This window comes from Lindgomyces ingoldianus, assembly GCF_010093535.1.
Source record: "Lindgomyces ingoldianus strain ATCC 200398 unplaced genomic scaffold BDR25scaffold_7, whole genome shotgun sequence".
In the NCBI taxonomy this organism is placed as follows: Eukaryota; Fungi; Ascomycota; class Dothideomycetes; order Pleosporales; family Lindgomycetaceae; genus Lindgomyces; species Lindgomyces ingoldianus.
In genome coordinates, this window is record NW_022985168.1 from 1,603,462 (window position 1) to 1,616,893 (window position 13,432).

At 51.1% G+C, this 13,432-nt stretch overlaps 7 protein-coding genes across 7 annotated transcripts; 4 read left to right on the forward strand and 3 right to left on the reverse strand.

Annotated features, from left to right (window-relative positions):
* Nucleotides 1-2: 2 nt before the first annotated feature.
* Nucleotides 3-2,713, forward strand: BDR25DRAFT_392085 (uncharacterized protein; the record flags this gene model as incomplete). Its single annotated transcript, XM_033698183.1, has 20 exons — nt 3-137; nt 205-333; nt 366-396; nt 429-486; nt 521-580; nt 619-810; nt 839-1,087; nt 1,151-1,226; nt 1,263-1,409; nt 1,456-1,555; nt 1,613-1,718; nt 1,754-1,784; nt 1,813-1,880; nt 1,920-1,988; nt 2,032-2,130; nt 2,197-2,242; nt 2,317-2,364; nt 2,399-2,484; nt 2,516-2,608; nt 2,671-2,713. The coding sequence occupies 20 exons, from the start codon at nt 3-5 to the stop codon at nt 2,711-2,713; spliced, it is 1,866 nt and encodes a 621-aa protein (XP_033551234.1).
* A 452-nt stretch (nt 2,714-3,165) lies between these two features.
* On the reverse strand, nt 3,166-4,079 carry BDR25DRAFT_332451 (uncharacterized protein; the record flags this gene model as incomplete). Its single annotated transcript, XM_033692752.1, has 1 exon — nt 3,166-4,079. The coding sequence occupies exon 1, from the start codon at nt 4,060-4,062 to the stop codon at nt 3,166-3,168; it is 897 nt and encodes a 298-aa protein (XP_033551235.1). The 5' UTR covers nt 4,063-4,079.
* Nucleotides 4,080-4,213: 134 nt separating this feature from the next.
* BDR25DRAFT_301763 (uncharacterized protein) lies at nt 4,214-5,228 on the forward strand. Its single transcript, XM_033689646.1, has 4 exons — nt 4,214-4,269; nt 4,379-4,440; nt 4,546-4,616; nt 4,746-5,228. The coding sequence occupies exons 1-4, from the start codon at nt 4,242-4,244 to the stop codon at nt 5,053-5,055; spliced, it is 471 nt and encodes a 156-aa protein (XP_033551236.1). The 5' UTR covers nt 4,214-4,241; the 3' UTR covers nt 5,056-5,228.
* A 198-nt stretch (nt 5,229-5,426) lies between these two features.
* BDR25DRAFT_256259 (uncharacterized protein) lies at nt 5,427-6,393 on the reverse strand. Its single transcript, XM_033686398.1, has 2 exons — nt 6,148-6,393; nt 5,427-5,925 (listed from the first exon to the last, which is right to left on the reverse strand). Exons 1-2 carry the CDS (start codon nt 6,269-6,271, stop codon nt 5,759-5,761), a joined length of 291 nt encoding a protein of 96 aa, XP_033551237.1. The 5' UTR covers nt 6,272-6,393; the 3' UTR covers nt 5,427-5,758.
* A 173-nt stretch (nt 6,394-6,566) lies between these two features.
* On the reverse strand, nt 6,567-9,252 carry BDR25DRAFT_256263 (vacuolar amino acid transporter-like protein 1). The gene is made up of 3 exons (XM_033686399.1): nt 8,722-9,252; nt 7,617-8,635; nt 6,567-7,546 (listed from the first exon to the last, which is right to left on the reverse strand). The coding sequence occupies exons 1-3, from the start codon at nt 8,916-8,918 to the stop codon at nt 6,771-6,773; spliced, it is 1,992 nt and encodes a 663-aa protein (XP_033551238.1). The 5' UTR covers nt 8,919-9,252; the 3' UTR covers nt 6,567-6,770.
* A 423-nt stretch (nt 9,253-9,675) lies between these two features.
* BDR25DRAFT_215992 (eukaryotic peptide chain release factor subunit 1) lies at nt 9,676-11,132 on the forward strand (the record flags this gene model as incomplete). Its single annotated transcript, XM_033684860.1, has 4 exons — nt 9,676-9,796; nt 9,850-9,899; nt 9,949-10,292; nt 10,340-11,132. 4 exons carry the CDS (start codon nt 9,676-9,678, stop codon nt 11,130-11,132), a joined length of 1,308 nt encoding a protein of 435 aa, XP_033551239.1.
* Nucleotides 11,133-11,809: 677 nt separating this feature from the next.
* On the forward strand, nt 11,810-13,410 carry BDR25DRAFT_281363 (PDT-domain-containing protein). Its single transcript, XM_033687883.1, has 4 exons — nt 11,810-12,057; nt 12,237-12,510; nt 12,592-13,004; nt 13,089-13,410. Exons 1-4 carry the CDS (start codon nt 11,998-12,000, stop codon nt 13,377-13,379), a joined length of 1,038 nt encoding a protein of 345 aa, XP_033551240.1. The 5' UTR covers nt 11,810-11,997; the 3' UTR covers nt 13,380-13,410.
* Nucleotides 13,411-13,432: the final 22 nt, after the last annotated feature.

Consider the following 13,432-nt stretch of genomic DNA (forward strand, 5'->3'; position numbering starts at 1 on the left):
TGATGAACGCTGAGTTAGAGATACAAACCTTCGAGCCGGTGTCCTTCGAAATGAGGAGTCCACGAGGCAATGTAAATGTTTTACTTGACATCTTGAGCAAGGTGCTGGAAACTTGGCTCTTGAATCGCATCGGAGCTGTAAACGATTAGCGAGACTCCTCCTGAATTAGAAGGTCTTACCTTGACCTGTTTACATTCTGTGCAGGTCTTGACTTGCCGATGGACTGGCCTGCTATGTGGGATTGAAGCCATATTGAGCGATCGGAAGAGGAGCAGGAAGAAGGTTCCCCAGGCAACAATCTATCACCTAGACGAAAGGGAATGCCTTATTAAGGTCATTGGATGTCAACCTGCACAATGCATTAGGGCGGACGGATTGCAATCCTGATGAAACACCGTGAGAGCTGTTTCGCGCGTTGGGGCTGTGAGGGTTGACACGGTGGGCCTTGGCCCGAGCAAGCTTCAGCTACGAGGTGCTAAGCCTCTTGTAGAGAATAGTCACGTGAGACACCCCATTTGAGCGATGCCAAGGTGGCACAGGTGACCCTTCCAAACACGCCTCAATGTTCCACTGTGTCTGAGTCTGCAGGAAGTATAAACTCTGCCTGCTGGCCTCCAGCCTCCTTCTCCTTTTCCTTCATTCTTGGTCACAGCCTATCTCAACCGTCGTTCAAAGTCATCTCATCAACCCACAACCCATACCAACCAATATCAACATCCTTAGCCCAAGCCTTCTACAACCACACTTCATAAACCCGACCGTACAGTTTAGTGGCAGAACGCACGGAATCCATTCCCCGTCCTGGTTTGCGTCCGCTAAGAGCCCGGGTCCGAATTAGGAATGAGGTGGTGAACTTAGATTTGATCTCTAGTGCGGCCCCTGCTATTGTAGAAAGCCAACGCAACATTCAACACTCGCCCTCCAAATCACTCCCCCTTACCACCATCCCTAAGTTCCCCCCGTCGGTGTATTTCAGTGGCAGAATACACCTCCCTCGTCCGCAGCCCATTCACTCACTTCCGACACCTTGCCAACCCTCCATCACGCCACCCATCCTCTCAGTTGGGCTCAGGGGCACTTCCTCACTGTATGCAAATGCTTTGCGAAACGCCCTTGAGCCCTCTCAAGAGGATGAGAGACGCGAATAAAGGTTCGATATTTCCATAATGTGGGTGAATGGGCTGCTGACGAGGGAGTGTGGACCCAGGTTCGGTAAGGATGCCGTCGTAATTATAGTATAACGGATCCTGATACTTCGTTAGATTCCTGGCGCCGGCCTCTTGTTTCGGGTGGTGCTGAGCAGAGGATTTTGGGACCAGAACCGCGTTTCTGACGAAAGCATGGACACTATCAATCACGGCCTAGGGGGATTTGACTTGATATTCGTTTGGCGCCGGTATAACATGAAAGTTTGAGTCTGCTAATACGTGTCATCCTAGTTCACCCAATCCGTAGTCGGATTTCATGTTCCCAGCAACCTTCGCCACCACTAAACCGCCTTCCCTACCTCCTATACTATCTATAACCACACCGCAACCTCCACCGCCACAGTCTCGTTAGCATCCATATGCTCCCAAGGCTCCAGAACCCTAAACTCCGCACCTTACACCAGCCATCTCCGCTGTCTTCAACCCCTTTCCCCCCTCATTGACAGCCATCATCGTAAGACCAAACCCTACCTGGATCTCGACTATCCCCATATCTAGCGGAATACATTCGTGAGTATATAGTCTCGAGTATCCAATACTCATAGCTTCTTAGTTGGTGTATTGGATGAGGCTGTTGTAGGGCTTGGTGGGGAGGGCCCGGCAGGGTTCAGAGAGATATTTGGGAGGTTTTACGGAGGTGATTAGGATGTCGAAGCTTGATGGGCTTCCTAAGTTTTGAAGGTTTGGATCTGGAGATGGGGACGGAGATAGGGACGTGGTAGGAAGTGTTTTCATTCTGGAGGATGCGGATTTACACGAATCAATGCCTTGCGGCGATGGGTGGGGAGGCCACGGCTTGTATAGTTTCTTATGCACTCCAGAGACCTTCGCCAGTTCCTTCCACGAAGTCTATGGACGCTATGATACCAAGCATGCCAGCCGTATTATCTTATTATGTGTCTGCAGTAGCATATATTCTCGCGTACGAACAAAGCAGCAATTCCTCCCTCTAGCCCTCTAGTAGTCTCTGCGAACTACGTCGATGAAGCCCATTCTCGTACACCCCGATCAGAGCAAATAAATTCAATCCCAACGTGATGTGAGAAGTTATCAACATAACATGCTAGAGAAAATGGCTAGCGAGACTATAACCGTATCCTGAAATCAGCTTGGTTGCTCGATTCACCAGATCTTCAGGCGCCGTTATGGGCTTTTTGTTTGACCTAATGGCCCTATTTCTCTCCATCTAGCCGCTATCGATTCTTTCAAACATAATATTGCCTAGTTCTGTGAGGAGCTTCGATGCTTCCTCCCCCGTGGATATGGGTTTCGCTGAGTGTGTTTGAGCGCCATGGTAGATGGCGGAGGAACTTGTGTCAGCTAAACGGTGGCTTTTGGGGATTCTTTCAGTATTGCGAAAATCCAAGCCGCATTTTATATTATTTCAAAGTTCCATCTTCGTCAGGGACTGATAGTACGTTAGAATCTTTGCCGCAAAAGTACTGTACTTCAGGCGAACTAGCTACTCCATCCCCCATATGCAGCTCCATGATGAATTGAAGTAAAACAGAGCTGATTGGTGGAGCTAATTGCATCTAAGGATCTAGTACATGGTTGGCGTGAGGCGAATGTAGCTAGCGTATGTCTTGAAAAGATGGGATGCCGATCGATAACGATATCTCGTAGAAAGCCTAGCTAAGAAACGGCTGTACAGCAGGAACTTCATCCTCTTTGGAATAGCTGACAGGAAATTTCTTTGTGATTTTGAGGCTTTTTGGGGAGCTAGCATCCTAGTCTGAGGTCTTGTTCTCAATAAATAGGTGAGATAGTTGCACAATTAGGTTTTTGAATATTTCCGGCATAAAAGTGTCTCCGCGTAGGACTTGGGAAGACTGGATCTTCGTAGGATATTAAGGACATCCCTTTAGGCATGCACATATATTGTTTCCTATGAAAGCGACGTTGTCTTAAACCGGCCTATTGCTGTGCTTTTGATGAGCTCAAGTTGCCACCTTCTTCAATCTATCACAATGCAGAAATTATTCATAGTACGAGAATCGCCTATCATCTCTTTCTTAGACTTGAACCTATTGCCCTTCCCACTCAACGTGAATAAATAATTGCATAACTTAGCAGTATTCTTCCGCTCTCGCAATGTAAAACCTAGGTTTCCCATTATCTGTACTAATTTGTTCTCATCCAAGTACCTCGAATTTGCCACACAAGGTAGCGGTAGAACAAAGAATAGAGCCGGGAAAATATTGTGAGCCTGGCTTGGTGATTGCAGCTGTTCCTGAGCACGCAGGAACTGGGTGATGCGTTTCAGCATCTCGCCTCGTTGTGCGGGGTCGGGGACGTAATTAAGCACGAGGGAGAGAGAAACGATGTCGAAAAACTCCTCCGGTGCTTCCGGCAAAGGCCGTTTCATGAAATCTTGCTGCGTGATGCCGGGGCCCTGGCTGTTGAGATCGATGCGCGTAACTTTAATGATATCCGGGAACTTAGAGATTTCGTTCTCACTGGACAGGGCTCCAACCTCTAGCAACCTGTAGGGTGCCTTTTTTGGTTCTTTGCTATCTTTCTGCACGCGGATGTTGCTCTTGATGATACCGTTGTGCTGGAGCCAGTTCACAAGGATTTTGCTCGAGTCGCCTCCGCGGGATTTGGATTGGCCTTGCTTGCTCGCCGCTTGGTAGACTTTTAGACCACCATTCCCCTCAATTGCGTCTTCTAGATGCGCAGCGAGAGTTTTGTCTCCCCTCTTTAAGGCTGCTGCGTGTTCCTTGTGAAGCCGATGATGGGTACGGATGATATTTCTCGTTGCCTTTGCACTCAATGATCCTCCTTCAAGGTTCTTCTTGCTGATAGGAGGCCGTCCACTAGAAAGAGCCTTCTGGCGCTTTTTGACCGCCATAGGCGCTGCGCCGTATATCGCATGGCTTGAGTGGTGAGGGCACAGGTTGGAGACTTCGATATTTGAATGAGGTGCTAGTCTGGGTTTGGGTCCTTAAGCGAATTTCAACACCGCACAACCACAGGTCCCTCGCGGACTTTCTCTCCAACCTCACGACCTGACACGACAACGACATCGCCATGCCGCCAAAAGAGACTACCAAGAAGGGTACGAACTCAGTCTCCCTCCCCTATCCCCATCTCCAATGATATCCCCCAACACTTCAACCCCCTCTATTCTCCTTTCTCTCGTGATGAAAATTGCTAACAGACACCAGGCGGAAAGCCCAGCAAGGCCGGCAAGCAGGCCAACGCAGCTGCCAAAGCAGCTCTGCGCGGCGTAAGGAACACCCCTTCCTCATGACCTACAAGGCGTGTCAGAACCGCATCTCTGACGGCTTTTACTTCTCACGAGTAATACGGGCGTGTATTAACGAGAGTAAAGGTCAACTCGCATAAGGTCCGCAAGGTGCGCAAGAGTACGAGCTTTCATCGCCCTAAGACGCTGGAACTGAGGTATGTAAAAAATATTTGGTTCTTGTCGCTCTGTGTGTATGTCGACGTCCAGTGGCCTGGACCACACGACGATTAGCACGAGCAATGGAGAAATACCACGACAACAACAAGCACTAACACCCTCCCTAGCCGCGCACCCAAATATCCCCGTCGCTCAATCCCGCACCAACCCCGCCTCGACGCCGGCAAGATCCTCATTCACCCACTGAACACAGAATCCGCAATGAAGAAGATCGAAGAAAACAACACGCTCGTCTTCATTGTCGACACCAAGGCCAACAAGCGTCAGATCGCCGCCGCCCTCAAGAAGCAGTACGATGTCAGCTGCGTTAAGATCAACACTCTGATTCGACCGGATGGGACGAAGAAGGCGTTTGCGAGACTTACGGCCGATGTCGATGCCCTAGATATTGCTGCGACGAAGTTGGCGATTGTCTAGATGGACAAAGCTATGGATTGAGGGGAATGTGGGAGTAGAGAGAGATTTCTGCATTCGAATACCTGGGATTTATCTGGGATGGGATGGAAAAGCGCAAGCATATGCATGGCGTTTGTGGGCTTCCTTGTAGTCAATTGATGACGGGAATCAAGATCCTACATGGTGCCCAACTATGGATTGACTTGTTTACGTGATGTGTACCACAAATTCTTCGTTGATTGTGAAATAATCTTCCTTTCGTGACGTTCACTTATCTAGAAGAACAAACGGCTCCCAAGCCCTCATTGCAAGCAATGTGCACAATAACTTCGCGTTGGATAGTTCGTCATCACCACCATCATTGAGTTTCGCCGACAGAGGCATAGTACTGTCTTCGAGTAACTTTTCACTATCATACAGAATGGAGATCTAACTAGGGCTTTCCACCACGGCCATAGCCGAAAGCGGCATTATACATGTCTAACCCAACGTGTGCCTCGGTTTATATCGTACATTACATGTGTGCTGTTCCTCCCTCCCTCTCTCTTCTGTGTGTGCGCGTGTATATCATTTGCGCGTAGTCCATCCACCAGTCCACACCTACGAATATATCCATCCGCTCTGCCAACTAATCGCAACAGCTACAGTCAGAGGAACTGCTCCCAGCCAACCCGTGGGCTCGACCGTCGCTGTTCTCGCATCGATGTTGGGACGGGGAGGGAGTTTACTGCCTCATCCTCTCCAACTCCCTCAGCACGACCAAATTCGCGTCCAGGAACCGATCCACGCAGTTTTTAATACAGGGTTCCTCATATTTATCCAGGCTGCCCTTTTTCACGGTACCTGTGGGTATGCATTTGCGGAAACAGGTGTCGGTTAATGAGTGGATTGCTGGAAATGTACCCCGAGTTGTTAGCGGGTGCGGTGCGAAATGTTTAGGTTTCTGGAGCGGTTGAGGGGGTGGGTGGGTTAGTGAGATGGGTAGGTACGAGGACATAGGGGGTTGGGTATGTATGGTGGGGAGGGAATTGAAGGGACGGTCAGGGAATAAAATTGGTTAGCTGAGAGGGAATGGGCGAGAGGTGCTAGAGGGAAGTATCTGGGACTACATACAAGCTTGTATCCTAGCCTTCTGGCTCTCGTTAACAACAAACTGCTGCAGTTCCTGTTTGTCCCTATCGCTGAGTTTGGTGACGTCGAGGTTTGCGCCGATTTGCGATGAGGCACTGATATCCATTCTGTCTCTGAACCTTTACTTGTGCTGGTGCTGGATCGGCGGGAGAGTGAGAGGGGAGGCGGTGAGTGCGTAGGGCGGGCGGTGTGCTGTGGCCCTGTTCGAATCGTTTGATGATGTTGTCAATAGAAATGGAGCTTTGAGAATTTCGTCTTGTAGCAGAACGGAGGTCGGGCATTTGGCCGATGATTAGTCAGCCCAAGAAATGTTCACCTTCTCGGTCAGTTGTTTAACACGGGAGGTTTGCAGTTTTGAGAGCAAGCGGAGTGAAATATTATCATTAGCTAAAGGTCCGATGGTCAACACGAGGAACAGGGGATTCAAGGGATAACAATAAGCTGGCCCAATGTATGCGAGCTTTCCAAAATACCAAATGAGATATTGTCCCTTCCTTCTCCAAGACTCAATCTCAATCTCCATCCTCTTGTTCTCTCTGTACTCCTCCCTGCTCTTTCTTCTACTCTGTGGACTTCCTTGCCCATTTTAAAAAGCCCATCTTCATTCACGCGGCTCCAATCATCTCCTTCGGAAAAAAGGCAAATACAGTACTCACAACCGCCATAATCGAACATGCGACAATCATCCCCCAATTCATCCACCATTCCCCGCTCCCTAACTCCTTCCCAAAAAGCTTCAAGTGAAACGCCAACGGTAAGATAAGACAAATCGTAAAACATGCCACACTACCTAACAACGTCATAATCCTATCAAAAGACGGGAACACAATCGCAATAACGACAAATACAACAGTGGTCAGAATACGCAGGGAGAATTTCAAAAGTCCGCGGTTCATGCCGGACATGCCGTTTAGTGAGGACGAAGCAGCAAGGGAGCGGTTATCGAGACCGGTGAGAATTTCGAGCGTAGAGGTGATGGGGCGGGCGTTTAGAGGTACTTTGGTGAGCGGGATGATGGCGATGCAGATGGCTATGAAAACGGAGAGAGCCTTGGGGTAGCCTTTAGTAAGGAAGATGTTGCTGGTGATTTCGTCGCGGACACCGTCGCCGAACATGAGGAGGCCCGCGCAGGCCATGCCGAGGTCGATGAGGAAAGTGATGATGTACGTAATATTGACACCTTTTCGGTATTTGTAGGGATGGCGCATGTCGCGGTAGACGTTGGGGAAGACACTATGGCCCCCCCATGGTGACATGAGGAGACCGAACGAGAGTGGAATGGTGAGCCAGTTTGAGGGAAAGAGGTACTGTGTCGCCGGCTCGCGAAGAGAGCCAGGTTGGTGAGGCTTGATGACACCGTCGGCCCATACAGCGATCACGACTGCAGTTCGGTTAGCATCAGGACATGATTGGGTCGAGGATGAGGCCGTGATTGGCAGGCGGATACTTACTGCCAAAACAGCACATAATGCCGAGAACTGAGGTAAATGACAAGGCCCGCAGCGGAAGAAAACCTAGTGGTACTAAAATGATGCCACAGACAATCTTCCATGCAACCACGCCCCAGCCCGAAATCAGGTCGTCCATGCTGTCGGCGAAAAGAACCACGAGAGCGACGCATGTCGCGACCAGCTCCACTGTGAAGAGCATGCTGACAGCAATCCGCGCGCCATTACCAAAGGAGACGTAAGCAAGATCGGCGAAAGTGATGAGCGAGCTGTCGACGTCCAAACACTTAGCAAGCAGCTTAGCGGTGTAGGAGGTAGCAATGGCAGAAAAGAAGAGGAAAATGAGACCAACCACCCAGCCCGAGTATTTCAGGGCAAGGGGCAAGCTAAGAAGACCCACGCCGACGAGGACATTGACCGAATTGAAGATGGTTTGGGGAAGAGTGGACTGGCCGACCACGACATTGATTAGCTGGCCGTCTTCCTCAATTTGCTTGACGATAAGCGGTTCACGCTCTTGGTCTGGCTCGGTCACGCCTTTCATCTGCTGCTCAGTGAACAGTCTCCCCGCATGGCGCATGGAAGACTCATTGACACGGGCAGCGAGACTCCCATACGAGGTGCCATAGCTTCCGCCAAAAGGTGACGCCAGCGATGGTTCAATGCTGAATATACTCTCATCGCGATGTGACCTCTTGGCACTTAATCGGTGTTCTACAGCGGAGGGCAAGAGAAGTGATTCTTCGGTGGGGGCACCATGTTCCTCGTCTTCAATCACGTTGTCTGAGGGGCGCCTTCCCTCAGTCTCGAATGCTGCGCGCAGGAGCGATCGATGGTCGGGAGCCGATAGGCCGGACCGCGGGAAGTCTTGTCGCTCGTCGCCTTGTTCCATGCGAAAGCTTGGCCGGACAGGCGTGATCTCGAAGAATCCAGCAGCGCGCTGCCAAGATCGAGCAAAGTTGTTCAAGCTGTTGACTCCGCCGGCGTCTCGTAAGGCGTTGATTCGCATGGACATTGAAGACCTGGGGTTCAAAACATCAGCCCAAGCTTGTCACGCTTCTTTTGCACAAAGAGAGAAGCTCAAGCTGCTTAGTAGGCCTCTTCCTACCTTCGACGTCGAAGATGGCCCTCACCATGTCTGGCGGGGGAGCCACCCCCGACAACAGAGCTCCGCTGGCTGAGGCGCCTCTCAACATCGTCGTCCCACTGCACACGACTCCCCGTAGTGCCAGTCGAGTCCATCGAGCCTCTGTGGCCTCGGTCGTATTCGTCCCATGTCGAAGGCTGCTTTCCCTTGATGTCCATGGTAAGTACAACACACGCACGCAACAGACACAGAAGAAGGCAAAGGAAGTAAAGGAGGCAAAGAGGAGAGCAGGGAGAGAAAGGCAGAGAATTTGGATCAAATTCTGTGGCCTGGCGGCTCTGGGGCGGGAGCTACTTGGGATAGCGACGGGTGGCTATCATCGGTGGACAGGGTCTATGTGGGAGAGAAACCGCCGACGAATGGCCATTGCAGTAGCGGAGATCACTGAGCTTATATGTTTCACGGCGAGATCGAACGATGGGAGCGTAGTTCGGGAGATAACATCACGAGGGAGGGTGTGCAGCCCCGCGACATCACCAAGCAGACCAGACCTACGGGAGGGTGGGTTGGGGAAGCACGATGGAGATGTGGCGCTCGGCATTGAGAACATCGATAACGACGGGGGATAGCGCTGTGATTGGCTGCTGACCGTAAGTTTGGCGTTATGAAAACATTCCTCTTGGCAGGCTGCGGCTTCGAAGGCTGCCGGGGGGATTCGTGTGAATGGGCCAGCGTCGCACAGCCCACATCTGCAGTCAAAATCTCGTTGTCGCGCGGTGACGCTCCTTCTCTACAGCAATATATCCCCCTCGACAGCACCCTCCTGCTGCTCCTCCATTTTGCAGCTTCCTCGACGCAGTCCCCGCCGCAAGGTCGGCCTTCTCTTTTCGGCCGCCCCTCCACACACAAAATTCTCTGCCCCGCCAGGTACACCCCGCGTCTCCCAGCTGAAGACAAGCCTTCACACCCGCAATCATGTCGGCGCCTCAGGGAAATGAAGCAGAGAAGAACATCGAAATCTGGAAGGTCAAGAAGCTCATCAAGCGTCTTGAGGCTGCTCGTGGCAATGGCACCAGCATGATCTCGCTCATCATCCGTACGTATATCATGGAGTTCTTGGCGCGAAACAGCCTGACTCACCGTGTGTAGCGCCCAAGGACCAGGTGTCCCGTGCCGCGAAGATGTTGGCCGAAGAGTTTGTACGTCAAAATGCCAAATCTGGAAGTCGCCATCAACTGACCTGCCCAGGGTACCGCGTCCAACATTAAGTCTCGCGTTAACCGCTTGTCTGTCCTTTCCGCCATCACCTCGACCCAGCAGCGCCTGAAGCTGTACTCCAAAGTCCCGCCAAATGGCCTTGTCGTCTACTGTGGTGAAATCATCACCAGCGAGGGCAAGGAGCGCAAAATCAACATTGACTTCGAACCTTTCAAGCCAATTAACACATCGCTCTACCTCTGCGACAACAAATTCCACACCGAAGCGTTGAGCGAGCTGCTGGAATCGGACCAGAAGTTCGGTTTCATCATCATGGACGGAAATGGGGCTCTGTTTGGCACGCTTTCTGGCAACACCCGTGATGTCGTGCACAAGTGAGTACACGTGACAAGAAGCCAGCTGTTGGATTCTAACTAAATAGATTCTCGGTTGACCTGCCCAAGAAGCATGGTCGTGGTGGTCAGTCCGCCCTACGTTTCGCCCGTTTGCGAGAAGAGAAACGTCACAACTATGTTCGCAAGGTTGCTGAGCTGGCGGTCCAGAACTTCATCTCAAACGACAAGGTCAACGTGGCGGGTCTCATCTTGGCAGGTTCCGCTGACTTCAAGAATGACCTGAATCAATCAGACATGTTCGATGGGCGTCTGCAATCCAAGGTCATCAAGGTCGTGGACGTCTCCTACGGAGGCGAAAATGGCTTCAACCAGGCGATCGAGCTGTCTTCGGAAACTCTCAGCAATGTCAAGTTCATCCAGGAGAAGAAGCTCATCAACAAGTATTTTGACGAAATCTCGCAAGACTCGGGCAAGGTTTGCTATGGTGTGGATGACACCTTGAAAGCTTTGGAGCTCGGTGCCGCCGAGACGCTGATTGTGTTTGAGAACCTGGAGATCATTCGCTGGACCCTCAAGAGCTCCGAGGGCTCTGAAATCATTCTCCACACCACCAAGACCCAGGAGGCGGACCGGTCGCTCTTCATGGACAAGGAGACTGGCCAGGAGATGGAAGTCGTGGACCAGATGCCGTTCCTAGAATGGCTGGCCGAGAAATACCGAGACTTTGGTGCCACGCTCGAGTTCGTTTCCGACCGCTCCTCCGAAGGCAACCAGTTCGTGAAAGGCTTTGGTGGCATCGGGGCCATCCTCCGCTATAAGGTCAACTTTGAACAACTCGCCGAGTATGACGACGATGAAGATGAATTCTACGATGATTGACGGTTAAGCGCCCTCGCCAACCGCGAGGCAGAGGCCCCCCAGCTCCACGCGTCGAGCCGAGGGATGTCCGATGCCCGCGAAGAAGTGTACCAAGACGCGTCTGTCATGAACGTGGAAGAAGAGGCCGAGACGATGACGCTTCGCCTCTCCAGGTTGTAAATGGGAGTGCGGATGAAGAGTTTGCAAGGTAGCTAGAGTCTGCACTATAGCTGGAGAGCCTTAAGCTAATGCGATCCGCAGGTAGATGGCATGCCTATTCTTATGCTCGACCCACTCTTGTTTCGCTGGAGAGGCGGTGGACTTGCAATCGATCAAGTAGTCTGTCCAAATCGCTCTCTGAGGAACAAGACCTAATCATGGTCAACGAATTCAGGATGCGCAGCAATGGTTAATGGTTAATCATCTACTCTTTCGCGATCAACTTCGTACAGCAAGCCCGAATGGGACAACGGGGGATCAGAATGTTTTATGTGCTTCATTAGTTACTCAGCTAGTCACTCATTTAAATCAAGCTGATTAAATTGTTTCCGAGATCGGATTGGTTGACGAGACCCTATGTGTTTTGTGCGATGTCGTGAGCATTGCGGGGCATAAATTACCGATATCGCAGTTTGCATGAAATCTCAGATTTGGAATCACCAGCACCGTTCTTACTGAATGTCCTCTGTCTATACGGATAAGACTCTATGTTTCTGTTCAATAAGAGATAAAGTATGGGTCGAGTGCTTGTGAACAGGGCGCAAGTGTGTTTTACATTCCCGAGATAGAAGCCGATGCCAGAAAGTTAACGTTTCCCGACTCAAATTCTTCACGTCACTTGACCGACCATCAACAAAACAGTCGCTGGAAATCTGAGGGAGAAAAGATGACGGAAGAGAAGCCTGTTGTGGCTTTCTTGGGTCCTAAGGCGAGTTATACGCATCAGGTAGGTGTGTGCTTTGGTTCGTCCGCATTTCTATTGTCGTAAACCAGTCTATTTCAATCATTTTCTCTAGCTTTTTATTTCCAGTCTTTCCAGTCTCCGCCAGTCTGCTCCTCCTAATCCCTCCCCTTTTCTCTCCTTTCAATCTCTTTCCCGCTTTCCTTTCTAACCTCCCTGCCCAGGCCACCATCGACAACTTCCCCTCCGCTGCCTACGACCTCTCCCCCCAAATAACTATCGAAGATGTCTTCAACGCCGTCCAAAACTCCACTGCATACCGTGGCGTCGTTCCCTTCGAAAACTCCACCAACGGCTCCGTAGTCTTCACCCTAGACCTCTTCGCAGACTTAAACAGCAAGTACCCTGATATTCTCGTCTGCGGAGAAGCGTACGTTAAGGTGAAGCATTGTCTTTTGGGAAATCAGGGGAAATTTGGGGGAGGGCCGAGCACGCCGGGTCAGAATGAGGGGGAGAAGCAGGATCAGAGTCAGAATCACGGGGTTGGGGTCGGGATTGGCATTCACACAGGCTTAGGAGCAATAATCGAATCCCCCCTCTCCTCTGGTGCCGTAACTCCCACCATCCTAAACCCCCTCCCCACCAAGCCCTCTGCCCGCCCCATCGGCGATCTCCGGGGAATCAAGAGACTGTATTCCCACCCCCAGGCCTGGGGACAGTGTAAGTCGTTCTTGAATACATATTTAAAGGGTGTAGAGCGGCTGGATGTGAGTTCGACGTCGAGAGCAGCGGAGATTGTGGCGGGCGATGGGAGTGGGGAGAGTGCGGCAATTAGTAGTGGGATCGCGGCTAGGATTCATGGGTTGGGGATTTTGGCAAGGGGGATCGAGGATAGGGGTGATAATGAGACAAGGTTTTTTGTTATTGGGAGGGCCACCACCGCCGCCAATGGGATATCAGAACACCCTGATACAACGATAAATACCGCTACGGTGGCTACGGCTATACCTTCGTCTGAACACCTAACGAGAGATGTCCATGCCAACACAAGCGAAGACAATGACCTCGACGGCAAGCAAAATTACAAATCTCTTATCTCCTTTACCGTGGACCACAACAACCCGGGCGCTCTCGCACATTCTCTCTCGGTTTTCGAAAAATACGGTCTTAATCTCACATCTATAAACACACGACCCAGTGGCACCGAGAACTGGAATTATATTTTCTTTGTTGAGATCAAGGGACGGCGGCTAGAGGATGGAGAGGGGGAAGGAGCTGTGAATCAGGCGTTGGGGGATTTAAAGGACGTTTGTAGGGGATTTAGGTGGTTGGGGAGTTGGGAGAATAGGCTTGGGCGGGAGAGGTAGAGAATGGGGAGATAGGCGGAGATGATGGGCTAGGATTGTGAAGGGATGGTGGA